This window comes from Pongo pygmaeus, chromosome 23 (assembly GCF_028885625.2).
Source record: "Pongo pygmaeus isolate AG05252 chromosome 23, NHGRI_mPonPyg2-v2.0_pri, whole genome shotgun sequence".
Taxonomy (NCBI): Eukaryota; Metazoa; Chordata; class Mammalia; order Primates; family Hominidae; genus Pongo; species Pongo pygmaeus.
Window position 1 is genome coordinate 59566639 of NC_085931.1, and position 13907 is coordinate 59580545.

The 13907-nt window shown below is 58.7% G+C and overlaps 1 protein-coding gene across 1 annotated transcript in view; it reads left to right on the top strand.

The window, feature by feature from the left end:
• The first annotated feature begins 309 nt into the window (after positions 1-309).
• TAFA5 (TAFA chemokine like family member 5) overlaps positions 310-13907 on the top strand; it is a 272093-nt gene continuing 258495 nt past the window's right edge. The window contains exon 1 of the mRNA XM_054469892.2: positions 310-593. Coding sequence (XP_054325867.1) covers positions 482-593 — 112 coding nt within the window. The 5' untranslated portion in view covers positions 310-481. The remainder of the gene's footprint in view (positions 594-13907) is intronic.

The window sequence follows — 13907 nt, forward strand, 5'->3', positions numbered from 1 at the left end:
CCCAGCCTTCCAGGCCCTGGCTGCGGTGGATGGGGACGCGGAAGGCCCAAGTGCACGAACTTCACCTGGCCCGGCCGTCGTCCCCGCGGGGGGCCCAGGCTGCGGGCGCGCCAGGCCGTCTCTGTCGCCATCCAGAGGAGCGGCTCGGGCGCGGCGTCCCCTCTGCCAGTCCCGGGTCGGCGGCTGGAGCCCCCAGCGGCGGCGGGCGCGCGCCTCTCTCACGGATGCCGGGGCGCGCGTAGCCGGGGCGCGCAGTGACGCCCAGAGCGGGGCCGGCGCGGGGTCGGCGGGCGCGGGCGCGGGCGCGAGCGCGGGCGGCGCGGGCGCGGCGCGGGGCGCGGTGGGCCGGGGCCCGGGCGCGGCGGCGGCGGCGGCGGAGGATGGCGCGCGCGGGGCCCGCACGTGGAGGCCGGCGCGGGGGCGCGGGCAGGGCCGGCTGCTGAGACGCGCTGCTGCCCCCCGCGCGGGCGCCGCGGCTTCAATGGCGCCATCGCCCAGGACCGGCAGCCGGCAAGATGCGACCGCCCTGCCCAGCATGTCCTCAACTTTCTGGGCGTTCATGATCCTGGCCAGCCTGCTCATCGCCTACTGCAGTGAGTACCGCGCGGCCCCGGTCCCGGCACGGCCCTCTGGGCCCCGGACCCCCTCCTCCGGCCCCGGCAGGCGCCCCGCGGGCCTCCCGGAGTCGGCCCGGAGTTACGAGCGCCGGGCGCGTGGTCCCCAGAGTCCCGGCCGGTCCGACGCTGCTCTGGGCGGGCGAGAGGGTCCACCCGGGTTCCGGGCGCTCGAGCACTTCGGGGCTGGACGCCCCGGCCCGAGCCTCCCTTCCCTGACTCCCCGGCAGGGCCCGGGCTCCAGGCCCCGGGTGGCGCGGCCCGTCCCTGCCCGGCGGTCGGAGCCCAGCCCGCGGCTTCCCGGCCGAGATGCGCGCTCAGGAGGCAGCTGCAGGTCGCGGAGGGCGGGCGGCGCTGCCGGGGTGTCTGCGGAGCGCCCTCCCCGTGCCTCAGCCCGGGACAAGGGGGGACGCGGCGGCCGAGCCCGGAGAGGAGCTCTTCAGGCAGGAGCCCAGCTTGGGCTCGGAGGAGCGGCTGGAGCTTCCGCTTTCCCGGGAAAAGGGCTCGTCAAGCGCCTTCTGGAAAGAGAAGCGAAGTGAGGGATGGGATGCCCGGAGGGGGCTCGCCGCGGCCGCGGACGTTTCTCGGGTCGTGTCTGGGGCCCGAGCTGGTGACCGGCGGGACTGGCGCGGTGGCGGGCTGGGGTGGTGCGGGCCAGTGGGCGCCCGGGTGTGAGCTGGGGGCTGGGGTAGGGGGTGACCGCCGCGGTCTCCCGGTTGCCTGGGGTGAAGGGTGGGGGGTGGCCTGTGCCCCTGCCGAGGCTCCAGGCGGGTGGAATGAGGGGTGGTTGGAGTCCCGGGTGCAGACTCCAGCCTCGGCGCTGGGGAGGGTGCTCAGCCTCCCGGGGCACGTTCGCGGCTGATGGGGTGAGTGGGGGCTGCTCAGCGTCCCGGGCACAGGCTCTGGCCCCGGATGGCGCGGGCTGGTCGGCTTCAGCTCCGGGAGCTCCAGGCTTCTTGTCTTCAGCGGGAGAAAAGGACGGGTGCTGGGGAGCACCTGTCATGGAGAATTGCCATGGGCGCGGGAGGTGATGGAAAAATAGGGATTCTTTACAAAAAAAAAAAAAAAAAAAAAAAAGGCCAGCACCGAACCTCCCTCCACAGACCTCCCGGAACCTCCCTCCTGCAGAGCCCCGGGCCTCCAAGCTTCCAGTCCGATCTGATCCTTCCGCTGTCGCCAAAATGAGAGCACAGTGGCCCAGGGAGACCCGGGCAGCCGCGGGATCGGCCTCCGGAGTCCTGGGACAGCCCAGCTCGCCAGGATCGCGAGGGAAACCCGGGGACCAGAGCAGGAATTTTCCTACTTGCTTCAGCGCGGTTATGCATTTCCCTAGAAATGCTGTGGCACCGAGCGGGGAGGGGTCGCCAAGCCTGGGGGTCTCAACCCGAGCTGCCCAGGCAGACGAGGCCACCGTGGGTGCGCCGGCGCCCCTGGGAACTCACTGGCTGGCTGCCTGCAGGGAGCAGGGTCTGGGGGTTTGAGCGACATTTGTGCCTGCCCCCGAGTTTTCTGTGGCCGTCACGGGGCCTGCAGGGGTATGTGGGGGGATTCCCCAGAAGACCCCCAAGCAAGGCTTCCTAGGAGATGTAGAAAGGGTTAATGGCAGGTAAACTCTGTGCTGAAGAGGAGGCATTTGAACGCACTTCCTGGTGGCATCACCGGAGAGGAGAGGAGAGGGAGAGGGAGCTCATTCAGCAGTGTTTGGGGAGGGGCTGTAGTGCCCTGAGCCCACTACAGGCTGCCTATCCCTGGCTGGCTGCTAGAACCCAGGACAACACCTCACCCCCAACCCCCAGCAGCTCAGCAGGTGTGGAAAAGAACAACTGCTAATTGTTGCTAAGTACTTGACACCAGGGCCCTGTGGCTTCAACACTGCACTTTCCGAGCCCGCTAGGAGCGCGGTACACACTGTCTCAATACCCGCAGCGTCAGCTCTCTCCCACCCTGCGCTGCATCCTGAATCCTAAGGTGTCAGCACGTTGTTCATCCGGACGGGCTCACACCTTCCTGAGACTGTCGCCTGCTCTGCCGAGTCGAGTCCTGGTGTCCCAGCACAGACATCTGAGCCTGCTGCTTAGACACACTGAGGATGGGAGATCTGGTTCCACACTCATCCCTCCTCCTTAGGAGGCCTCCCCAGCGTTCTGGAAACAGCCCTTCGCCAGGACAAGGACAATTGGTAAGAAGGTCTTACCAGAGTAGCAGAAATAATTAATAACAGAAGCTTGGGTGAAGCACATTTTTTATGGCTGTTTCCATCTCCATGTAATGGAATAATTGACAATAAGAGACACACCCCATTACACCAGAAATGTACTTGGAGAAATTAAAACATTTCACTAAAATACAAAATAGACATAATAATAATTTATAGCTTGGAACTGCAGTCCTAGGGAAAAAAAAATCCCCCCCCTTTTTTTTAGAACCGATAAAGCAAATTAAATGCAAATTAAACAGTTCCTATGATTTTCATTCTTTCTTCCAATAGATCTGGGATGAAGAAGAATAGTTCGTATTCTTGTTTGTAAATTGTTTTTGTCATCGGTAAGGATTTTTATTACTCCAAATGTCTTTGTGTTATGAAGCAGATATATTTGTATCATATTAATTAGGGAAACTGATAAGTATCATACAGCGTTCAATTATCCTGCCTATTAAATCTGTGTGTTTCTCTGCAGCACATAAGGTGCTGGCTTTCTGGTGCAGCTAAGAGGAAACTGGATTCTTTCTTGGCCTGGTTTTCTGTTGGGGGGATTCTGCTGTTCTTGGCCCAGTGAGATTCCGGCCTTCTTTCTTTCCCGTGTGCTGGGATCCATATATAAGGAGATGGGCTCCACCATCTGGCTGGAGAAAGACCTGCAGTCCACCAATTAGGCTAGTTGCTATAGTGACACAGCCTTGTCATTTTCTCCTCCTGGGGAAGAATTGCCAGGAGACGCAAACAGGGGAAGGGGCCCCGGATGGCTCACTTTAAAATGCATGCTCGGTGGTCTGCGACCATCACGGTGACAGCAGGCTTGGTTTCTTCCGCGGCCGGTGCTGCCCATGAGGGTTGTTGGATGGTTGGTAATGAGTTGACTTGCATGATGATGAGCTTTGACGGGGAAGTTGAAGCTCTTCTCCGTTCTGGTCTGAGGAAACCTCTTTGGGTGTGGCTTAAAAAGAGTTGATATAGGTTGTTTTCCCCTTAGCGTATTTGGAGTAGAGAAGTCTGTCTGCCTAGATGTGGTTCTTGCCTAGATGTGGAATGGGACCTCTTGACCCAGCTAGAGCTGTTTGAGGGTGTTCTGTGCCCGCCGCTGAAGATGTGATCTTTCCACCCTGGCATCTAGGATAGAACAGCAGCAAGGGAGAGAAGCAAATGATGACCTGGGGCAACTCCCTATGACACCTAAGCACTGACTCTGTCCTTGTGTGCAGTGTTGAAATCAAAGGTGAAGGACACTCTGCACTAACCTAGATTCCATGTCCCCTATTCAGCACGAGCAGGTGGATGGTGGGGACCTAGACTATATTTCGGCATACCGGGGAGAGTGAGGAAGACAGACAGATTCACTATGTGCTGGACATGGAAATTTCCAAATAAATCCCGTCAATATTGAGCTGTACTTTCCAGTTAAATTTCATGTCCTCAGCTATAACTATGAGAATAAATTACAAACAACTTTGGAATTGTTTTGAATCCATTAGAATCCTAACTGAGCGTAGGCACTCTGATGTTGCATTTCTTTTATAAATACAATTTATTGCATATTTAGGAGCGATTAGAATATGTTACTTTCCTGCTGTTCAAATTTTGTTCTGGAGTTGTCAAAGAGGTAAAATGGAAAACACTGGAGGCTTAATGAAGTGGTGCCGTTCAGAAGTTTATTTCTCATCTTTTTTGAAAAAATTCTTGCTGTGTTTTTATTCGATGAATTTGGGGCACAAGAAGATGGGCTGTTTGTTTCTTTCAGCTCCGTAAATATAAATTATCTGTCTCTGGGACTTCTTTTAGCCAACATCCATGCCCTAGGCTCAGTGAGGAAGAGGCAGGTTTGCCCCCTCACAGGATTTTCCCATGCAGGGACCCCTGGGGGAAGGGACTTCCAAGCGGCTCTAGACAGTGCCTTGGAGAGCGGCATTGACTCCTGGTGATCCTGGCGGTGCCCCACTGTCCCCTCCCACCCTCCACCCCTGCTCTTTCGCTGAGATAGGGTCAGAAGAGGGGGTCTACACTCTTCCACTGTCCACACAGGTGTCTCTGCTGGACCTCCCTGAGGCCAGAGGACACTCGAACCCAAGAAGGGGGCTCCACCTGATGGGTCTCTTCAACACCAGGCTCCCCAGCTAAGTTCTGCCCCAGAGTTCTGAGCTCAGGATCTGCCACTCGACATGCTCGGAATGAAATATGTAGATCAACTTTTGTGGCATGAAGCATTTTCAGGTGACTTTTATGGGCGTAATTATGAGAAAATGTTATGATAATGTGGCACTAGAAAAGGGAAGAAAAGCAAAACATTAAAATCCCCATTTCTTTATATAGCCTCGCATCTGCGCCGATTTAGAAGGGCTCATTTTTGCATTAAAATGTGGCGCTCTGGAGTTAATGACCTCTACAGATCGCCACCTGTCACTCGGAGCACTGTCAGCGATGGTCCAGCCCCAGCATTCAGGGTGGAGATGGACAAGGAGGACCAGAAACTGTTCAGGTGGCCAGAGTGAGCACTGGGGTATGGAAAGCCCTGTAGATTGATGACTGTTTGTTAGGAGAACTGTCATTGAGGCCGTCTCAGGGGCCTGTGTTGGTGCAGGTGCAGGGGGCCCATAGCGTCTGGTGTGTCTCTTCTTAAATGCTGCCTTGCACATGGTCCTGGGGCTTCTCCATTGACAAGGGCCCCCTGATCTGCCCCCAGTGTGGATGGTTTCTGTGGAGGCCCTGGGTGGGCCTGGAGCCCAGGAACAGCAGCTCCAGCCACCCAGCTCCTCCCTTCTGGACTTCTCCGCCCTGGAGTGTGCTAAGACTCACGGCAGCAGCACAAGCTGCCTCGGTGCTGGGCTTTCCAGAAATGGGCCTGGCAGCTGGCAGCAGATCTGGGCGACTATTCTCGTCTCTCCTTCACCCCAGTGAATGTGGTAGAGGGCTCCCTGAGGCTTTGTAGCGTTTACTTATTTATTAAAATGGCTGGCAGGAATCGGGTGTGGAATTACTTTTATCTCCAACTAGGCGAGCGGGACTCGTCTGGAATCCCCTGGTCCTCCTGGCTCCAGGGAGGCTGAGTTCCAGCTTTGTATGCCAGCGGCATCCTGCAGGACAGCGGGTCTGGGCCCGGTGGGATGGCAGCCCCGCAGTGAGCCTCCCTGGAAGAGGCCTCCCTGTCCCTTGGCGTGTCACCTGCCATGGGATGAGCCTCTGCTTTGGAGGGGGCTGGCTCTGCGGGTCTCCTTCCAGCACTGCTCGAAGGAGGCAGGAGTGGTGGAGCTGGCTGCAGGCTTGCGGGTGAAGCTGGAGACGTGGCTTCCAGGGTATTCATTTAATTAGTCTCAGGTGAGCTCCAGCCATATGCCAAGCCCCGGGGGCAGAGATGGTCACTCTCCTGGAGCTGACATTCCAGAGGGGAGGGGACAGTCAGTCGGCACAAAGCAAAGGCCGAAGATGATGGGGGAGCAGCCTGCGCTAGGCCCCTGTGTTCTGGTGGGTTCTTCATGCTACCTTTCTGTGTCCCAACCCAGCTGCCACCTCAGAATATCAGGGACCTCCCAGAGGTGGTGAGAGGCAGCCCAGGATCTAGCTCTGGATCTGGTTTCCATCTGGGGAGGCTCCTCTGTCCTTGTTCTCCCTTCCCTGGGCTCCCCGTGCCCCTGGCCCTGCACCTAGCCGGCCTGTCTATTCCTTGTCCCAGAGACATCTTGCCTGTCCTGTCTCTGTCTAGGCTGCTGTCACTTGAGACCTCACACCTGCTCTCCCTCCTGAATGTAGCAGCGTCATCCTCAGTGGCTTCTCCGCCTCCAGGCCCCTGCCCTGAACCATAACTTCCCTTGGAAGGACCCGGCTGCCTTCAACCCTCCTGCCCGGCTCTCACCCTCTCCTCTGGCTGACCACACTCAGGGGCCCAAAGCTGAGCCCCTCGGCCCAGGTGGGAGTCTCCATCCCTCTGTCCAGCCCTGGAATCCAATCCTGAGAGCAGCCTCCTGCCTACAGGGCCTTCTAGAAGCTTCCCAGGAAGCTGGCATGTTCTCATTCCTCTCCCACATACTCCGGGTTGGACATAGGTGCTGTGGTGCTCCTACCGCCCCTGAAGGCCTGGCTTACTCCCTAAATGCTGTGGATGCAGGAAGCCATGGTGAGCTAGGCCAGAAAGTGCCCACCTCATGTCTTAGAGGATCCCCTGCTTCCTGAGGCATCCCCTAAGCACGCATCCCCATCCCCTCTCCAGTGCTGTGCGTGTATGTTCTGGTGGCCGCTGTCGGGGTCACTTTCTGCCTTGTCTTGGGCTCTGAGCTTGGGGCATGGCTGATGGCCTCGGGGGACTGACTGTGGGCCCTCTGGACAGACGCTTTTGGTCACAGCACCTGCTGGGCAGTGAGCTGTATGGTGAGGCAGCCACAGGGAACCTCCCAGCTCTCAGTGGGCTGAAGCTCCAGAAGATCACGTGGACGTGGAAACCCATCTATACAATGATGTCAACCCTGCAGGCGGAGGGGCCAGGGGAGTCGGGGACGCCTGACCAGCTGTGGGGGACAGAGGAGGGCCCACTTGTGGTAGGCGATGTCTTCTGACATCACCCACTCCACCTAGAGCTGGGCACAGAGGGGTCTGGCTCTACCCCTGCTGGGACTGCCTGGTTGTTTGGGGCGCTGTGTGGTCCTGGTTTGCAGGTGCGCCGCAGGGAGAGTCGTGAAGGGCAGGCGGGGTGGTCCAGCCATCTGGGGCCCTGGTTTCCTGGGAGTTAACAAGGCGTAGGCTGTGCCACCTAAACGCACACGCAGGAATCTGTCGCCCACGGCATCTTCATGCTTGGTTCAGGATCTCTGAATGAATGAATGAATATAGGAAAGAAAATACAGAGAAAGCAGTACCACTAAGACAGTAACAGGCTGCTGTGCTTGCATTTCATCTTTCAGAAAGAGGCTTGGCGCCCCCTCACCTCCCAGCCACCAGGGGAGGAGCGGCTGGACTGGAGGCCCCCTCCTTATGAGGAGCGGTGGGGCGGGTCCCGCACAGGGACTGCAGGCCCGCCTGACTCCGGGTCTTGGCTTCCTCCAAGCTCCACTCCCCACGGTGCCAGCTCCACTCCCCACGGGCTCAGGGGTCCCCAGCAGTGGCCCATCCATGGACATCAGCCCTGCCAGGGACCGAGGCCCCGTTCCGCCCCGGCCTGCGGTGTTCCAGGCCGCGCCTCCCTCCTTCCCGTCTGGGCGGACCTTGCCCTGGGTGGAGGGAGGAAGCAGGGAGGAGAAGCCGGCGCTTGCGGTCCCACGGGGCCCGGCAGGGTTCTTCCGCAGCCTCACTGCTGGTTTCTGGGCCAGCCCCTTGCCCCTGTTTCTGCACTCCTAGAACAGCTCTAGAAAAGACGGCATTTCCGCCTCAGCACAGCCAAGCAGCTTGAAAGACGAGACTGGAGTGTCCAGTGGCCAGGGGTCATCAGTCTGGGTTTAGGCCTGGGGACGGGGCTGAGGCCTGGGGGCGGGGCTGAGGGTCAGAGGAGTAGCTGGAAGCCTGGGGGCGGGGCTGGAGGCCTGGGGGCGGGGCTGAGGGCTGGAGGCCTGGAGGCGGGGCTGAAGGGTGGGGTGGGGCCCACCTGGAGGCGGGGCTGAAGAGTGGGCTGAGGGTAGGAGTGGCTGCAAGCCTAGGGGTGGGGCTGCAAGCCTGGGGGCGGGGCTGAAGGGGCAGGGCTGGAGGCCTGGAGGCGGGGCTGAAGAGTGGGCTGAGGGTAGAAGTGGCTGCAAGCCTAGGGGCGGGGCTGCAAGCCTGGGGGCGGGGCTGAAGGGGCAGGGCTGGAGGCCTGGAGGCGGGGCTGAAGAGTGGGGTGGGACCCACCTGGAGGCGGGGCTGAAGAGTGGGCTGAGGGTAGAAGTGGCTGCAAGCCTAGGGGCGGGGCTGCAAGCCTGGGGGCGGGGCTGAAGGGGCAGGGCTAGAGGCCTGGAGGCGGGGCTGAAGAGTGGGGTGGGGCCCACCTGGAGGCGGGGCTGAAGAGTGGGCTGAGGGTAGAAGTGGCTGCAAGCCTAGGGGTGGGGCTGCAAGCCTGGGGGCGGGGCTGAAGGGGCAGGGCTGGAGGCCTGGAGGCGGGGCTGAAGAGTGGGGTGGGGCCCACCTGGAGGCGGGGCTGAAGAGTGGGCTGAGGGTAGAAGTGGCTGCAAGCCTAGGGGCGGGGCTGCAAGCCTGGGGGCGGGGCTGAAGGGGCAGGGCTGGAGGCCTGGAGGCGGGGCTGAAGAGTGGGGTGGGGCCCACCTGGAGGCGGGGCTGAAGAGTGAGCTGAGGGTAGGAGGGGCTGCAAACCTAGGGGTGGGGCTGCAAGCCTGGGGCGGGGCTGAAGGGGCAGGGGCTGGAGGGCTGCTGTCCTCTTGCAAACAAAGTCTCCTGGATTCCAAAGATATCTTTGGTTCTAACAGTTTGATTAATAATAATAATAATATGTGGAATACCTGGGAAGAGCTCAGAATTGGTAGGTATATTTAGTAGGACTTTTCTCGTTGCTAGAGTGGAAAACTCAAACCCTCCTTTCGGCCTCTTTTTCTGGACTTCTGCAGTGACAGCTCCCCAATCCTTGTTCTCCTTAAAGCTGCACTTGTTCCAATTTCCCCCAGTTCAGGGTTTCTCAGGGCAGCACTAGGGTCATTTAGAGCTGGGCCGTGCTCTGTGGCAGGGGTCTGCCTGTACATGGCGGGGCTTTGCGAGCACCCCGGCCACCCCCACTTGATGCCAGGGGCCCCTCCTCCCAGTTGTGACGACCAAAGATGTCTCTGGACCTTGCCGCCTGACCCTGGGACAATCAGCCCACTGGGAGCCCTGCTCTAGCGCGTCTATGCCTTGTCTGTGGCCCCAGCAAGCACACTTGTGCCGGTATTTCCTGGTGTGGACTCAATACCAGCAGGGTGGCAATCTTACAGTTTCTGGGTTTCTCCACTTCTGCAGCTGGACGGGCCAGCGTGGGGGTCTGAGGAAGTTGAGCCCAAGTCCCCGTCCCGTGCGGGTCCCTTGCCTCCCGTGACTGTTTCCGTCTGCAGAGACAGCTCCTGCAGGCTCAGTGCAGCCCCTCCCAGACCGGCGGAGCTGCTGGAAAGGCTGTCTGCCGGGGGGGAGGTGTCTCTGCACGTTTCCACACACTTCTGTTTCCAGAGCTTGGAACCAGCGCAGGGTTCACGAGTTGCTTGCAATCTTTTCTCTGACTTAATTTCTCCGCATTTCACATGTAACCGTGCTGCCGATGGTGATGAAGCCATTTAGAGGCAATCAAACACTCCCGCACCGACGGCGGCGCCCATCAGCCTTTCCCCTCATCTTCCTGCTTGTTTCATTACGCCCGCCTTTCAAGGAGGTGGCTGAGTCCCCAAGTGTGATTTTGGAGATTTCTGTGGTGTCTACAGCCCGCATTTCCTAAGTGGATTTCTCCCCAGGAAGTTCTGCTCTGCTGGTGGGACCCTTGGTTGCCTAGAGTTTGCTTTATGTCCATCTCTGCGCCTCCCCCAGCCTAGCACCGACGTGCCCTTCTGTTCCAGCCGGCTCCCCTGACTCTGGTCCCTGGTTCCTGGTCCCTGGCTGAGCTCAGGCTCCGTAGGGCCCTCTGCAGGGAGGTGGCGCCGGGGTCAGCCGGCCTGTGCTGGTAGAGCACTCAGCTCCACTCTACACTGGATGCTGCCTCCAGGCAGGCTGTTCTCATCCTGTGGGCAGCCTCCTGCCTGGGGCGACCTCCGCCACCCCCAACCTTTGTTGCTGAGTCAGGACTTTCCTGTTTCCAGGGCCATCTTCCTCCCCTCTTTTTAGGGCAAGGCGGACCTTCCCTCCCGGGTTCCCTTGTTATGCATGTGGTGGGCTGGGGCGTGGAGTGTGCTTCTGTTATGTGGTGCAAATGTGCGTTCCGGTGTGTTAGACAGCACTCCCAACACACAGACACACCCGCGAATCTGCCTGCAGCTCCAGATCTGGTCAGCTGGAACCGCACCTCCCTTTGTATCCTCAGACTCCATGTGTCTTAAACCAAAGCCACCTTTTGTTTGCTTCAAATTCAGCAATTCTCGGAGACCCCTTTGCTTGGTAAGCTGAGGGGAGGTTAAGGCTTTTCCTCTTTGGGCCTCAGTTTTCCAGCCTGAAATTGATGGTGCTCATTGTCTTCCAGACCCTCAATTTTAGGATGATAAAAACGGAGGTGACGCAGCAGGGTTGCACAGTTCTGTATCAGCGATCCCAGCCTCAGACTCCAAGGCCCCATAATGCAGATGGCAGGCTCGCCTGGGCCCTGACCCCACTCCCCTGTCCCTGACCAACAACAGCTTAAAGTGATGCTTGTTTGCTTTTGGCTTCAGCTTCATGGGCTAAGGGACTGATGGGATTTTGCTTGTAGTTCACACAATGAAGTTGAAACATTGCTCGACAAACACCTCTAGTGTGTTTTCAAACAGGGGACGGGTCACTTGGGCCACTGTGGCGCAAAGTGAACTTGCACAGACGGGTGACCAGGTGTCCCTGAGCACACAGTGCGTGCTGGCCTCCTTGGGGAGAGCAGCCCCGATGCTGCTGAGGAGGGAGGGGGTGTGGAAGGCGCCGGGCCCGCGGGCGGGCTGTGCTGTCCGCCTCTTCTCGGCTGAGCTGGAGAGTAAAAACCCTGTGAAACACGCATACTTAGCAGGCCTGACTCGCGCTTCCTGTGACGACCTGGCTAATTGGGAAGTGAGTCACCAGTATCTAGCTCGTAGTAGCACTGGGGGACTGGCTGACATCGCGCTGTGTCCCAGAACCCAGCCTGCCATCGCCGCCTCGGGTTCCTGGATGCACAGACAGGGCTGGGGGACTCAGGAGGTGGGGATGGGCCTGGCCCTGCTCCGGTAGGGCTGGTGCTTGGTACCTGTGCTGTTTGCCGTGGAAGGAGCTAATGGGAGGAGCTGGGGCATGCTTGGGGTCCTGTCAGGGGCACATCTTTGAAGGTCAGCCTCAAGGTCATCTCCCGCTGACTCCCCAAGGCCCCTTCCATGGGCATGGCCACTGTGTCCCTGTCACCTCCAAACTGGCCAACCAGGCCTTCCCAGGGCTTCTGGCCCTGCCTTCCTTGTCACCCCCACCCTTCCCCCGCCACCAGACATTCTGAGCCACTGCCTTTCTCGGGCTGTGAGTGGCTTTGCCTCCACCCTGGTGAGCCCCTCCCTCCGCGCTGCCACAAGACTGGCTCGTGCTCCAAATCCTTGAGGAGCTGTGGCCTGAACGCATGGATTGATTGGAGTGAGGCCTTCTCTCCCGGGCACCGGGCACATTGGGTCAGCCCCCGAGGCCTTCGGTGTGCCCATGCCTGGCTCCCCAACCCCGGGCACCTTGGGTCAGCCCCCAAGGCCTTCAGTGTGCCTGGGCCTGACTCCCCAACCTGCTCTGAGCAAACCCAAGGCCCATTGGCCTTTTAGTTTTGGTGCATTTTCCCACCCTTGCGTCTGGGCATTCTGTCCTGGAGACAGGCTCCAGCACCTGGGTGGTGTGCTGCAAAGGCTGGTGGCATGAACTTGGTTGACTGCCTCTGCTTCCCTCCTGGATGCCTTCCTGGTCCTGGCTCATCTCTCCAGGGGAAGGGGCAGTCGGGGGTGTCCGGGGAGAGGTAGTCGGGGGTGCCCGGGGAGAGGTAGAGGAGGGATGAGGACACAGATGGGAAGGGCTTGGAAGGCTGAGTTCTGCTGACCTCCCAGGCCTCACGGGCCCCAGGGAATCTGATGGGATGCAGTAATGGGAACTGGCACTGAGACACAGCCCAGGAGTGTACCAGCATCTCCTTTCCTGTCCCCTGGAGGTCCCAGGGGTGTGATGGAGTGAGGGCTGAGCCAGGCCAGTGAGTGTGGCCGCTCTTCTTAGCCCCTCTCTGTGCCCCGAAGGGTGCATCTGTCCCCACTACACCCAGACCCACAGCCCAGCACCTAGACTTACTGATGTCCCCAGAATGGTTTTCTGAAACAACAGGCAGAATGGAGGAGTTGCAGAGATGGGGTGTGCGGTCACTTCAGGGCACCCCATACATTTTGCCCCATGCCGCCTGCCTGGTCTTCAGGTTTTGAACTTAAAGCTGGAGAGGCTGGTGAATACTGTCTGTGTGGGTACTCCCAATGTCATTGCTGCCAGCCTGTGGCCCACCCGCTGTCTCTACATGACGTTTTTCACTTGATGTTTTAGAAAAGTAGATACCAGTTTTATGAACATCTCAGAATTTACTTATTTCTTTTTAAAAATCCATTGGATAACAAGAAGACTGAGGAGTCTCCCTGTCCTGGTTGACCTGCAAACAAATCTGCTTGGAGTTTTGTTGAGGCCCATGGTCTGCGATTAACATACAATGGGATTGGACTGGGAGAGAACCTAGTTTGTTGTCATTTCAGTATCTCGTGTGTATTTGGTTTTATTACATGTTGAGGCACCTTGTTCTAAAGCATGCCTGGGGCCCGATGCCTTGGTGTTGCATTTCTAGGGGAGCTGAGCCTTCCGGGAGTGCTTTTGTCTTAGGCTTTTGCAGCAGTTACAGTGTTAATAGCTCCAAAACTTCTAACGTTTTGGACTCTGCTGCTCGGACTCGGGAGTGGCCTCTCTTTGGAATTTTTTTTTTTTTTTGAGATGGAGTCCAACTCTGTCTCCCAGCCTGGAGTGCAGTGGTGTGATCTCGGCTCACTGCAGCCTCCGCCTCCCAGGTTCCAGTGATTCTCCTGCCTCAGCCTCCTGAGTAGCTGAGACTACAGGCGCCCGCCACCACGCCTGGCTAATTTTTGTATTTTTAGAAGAGATGGGGTTTTGCCATGTTGGCCAGGCTGATTTCAAACTCCTGACCTCAGGTGATCCGCCCACCTCGGCCTCCCAAAATGCTGAGATTACAGGCGTGAGCCGCCACTGCGCCTGGCCAAGAGTGGCCTCTATTTCGAAAAGACACTTTTGCTGTGCTTTCAAATGGCTTCTCTTCTGTAGCATTCCATTCCCTGATAGCACACCCCAGAATGTAGCTAAATACCACCAATGGGTCATATAGGACTCATGTTCATTCATTGGTGCTAATTTATGCTTCTTGGCTCCTGCCCTGCAGAGGCGGAAGGATGTGGGTCCCAGATCCATGAGGGACCTTCCCGTGCTCTTCCGTG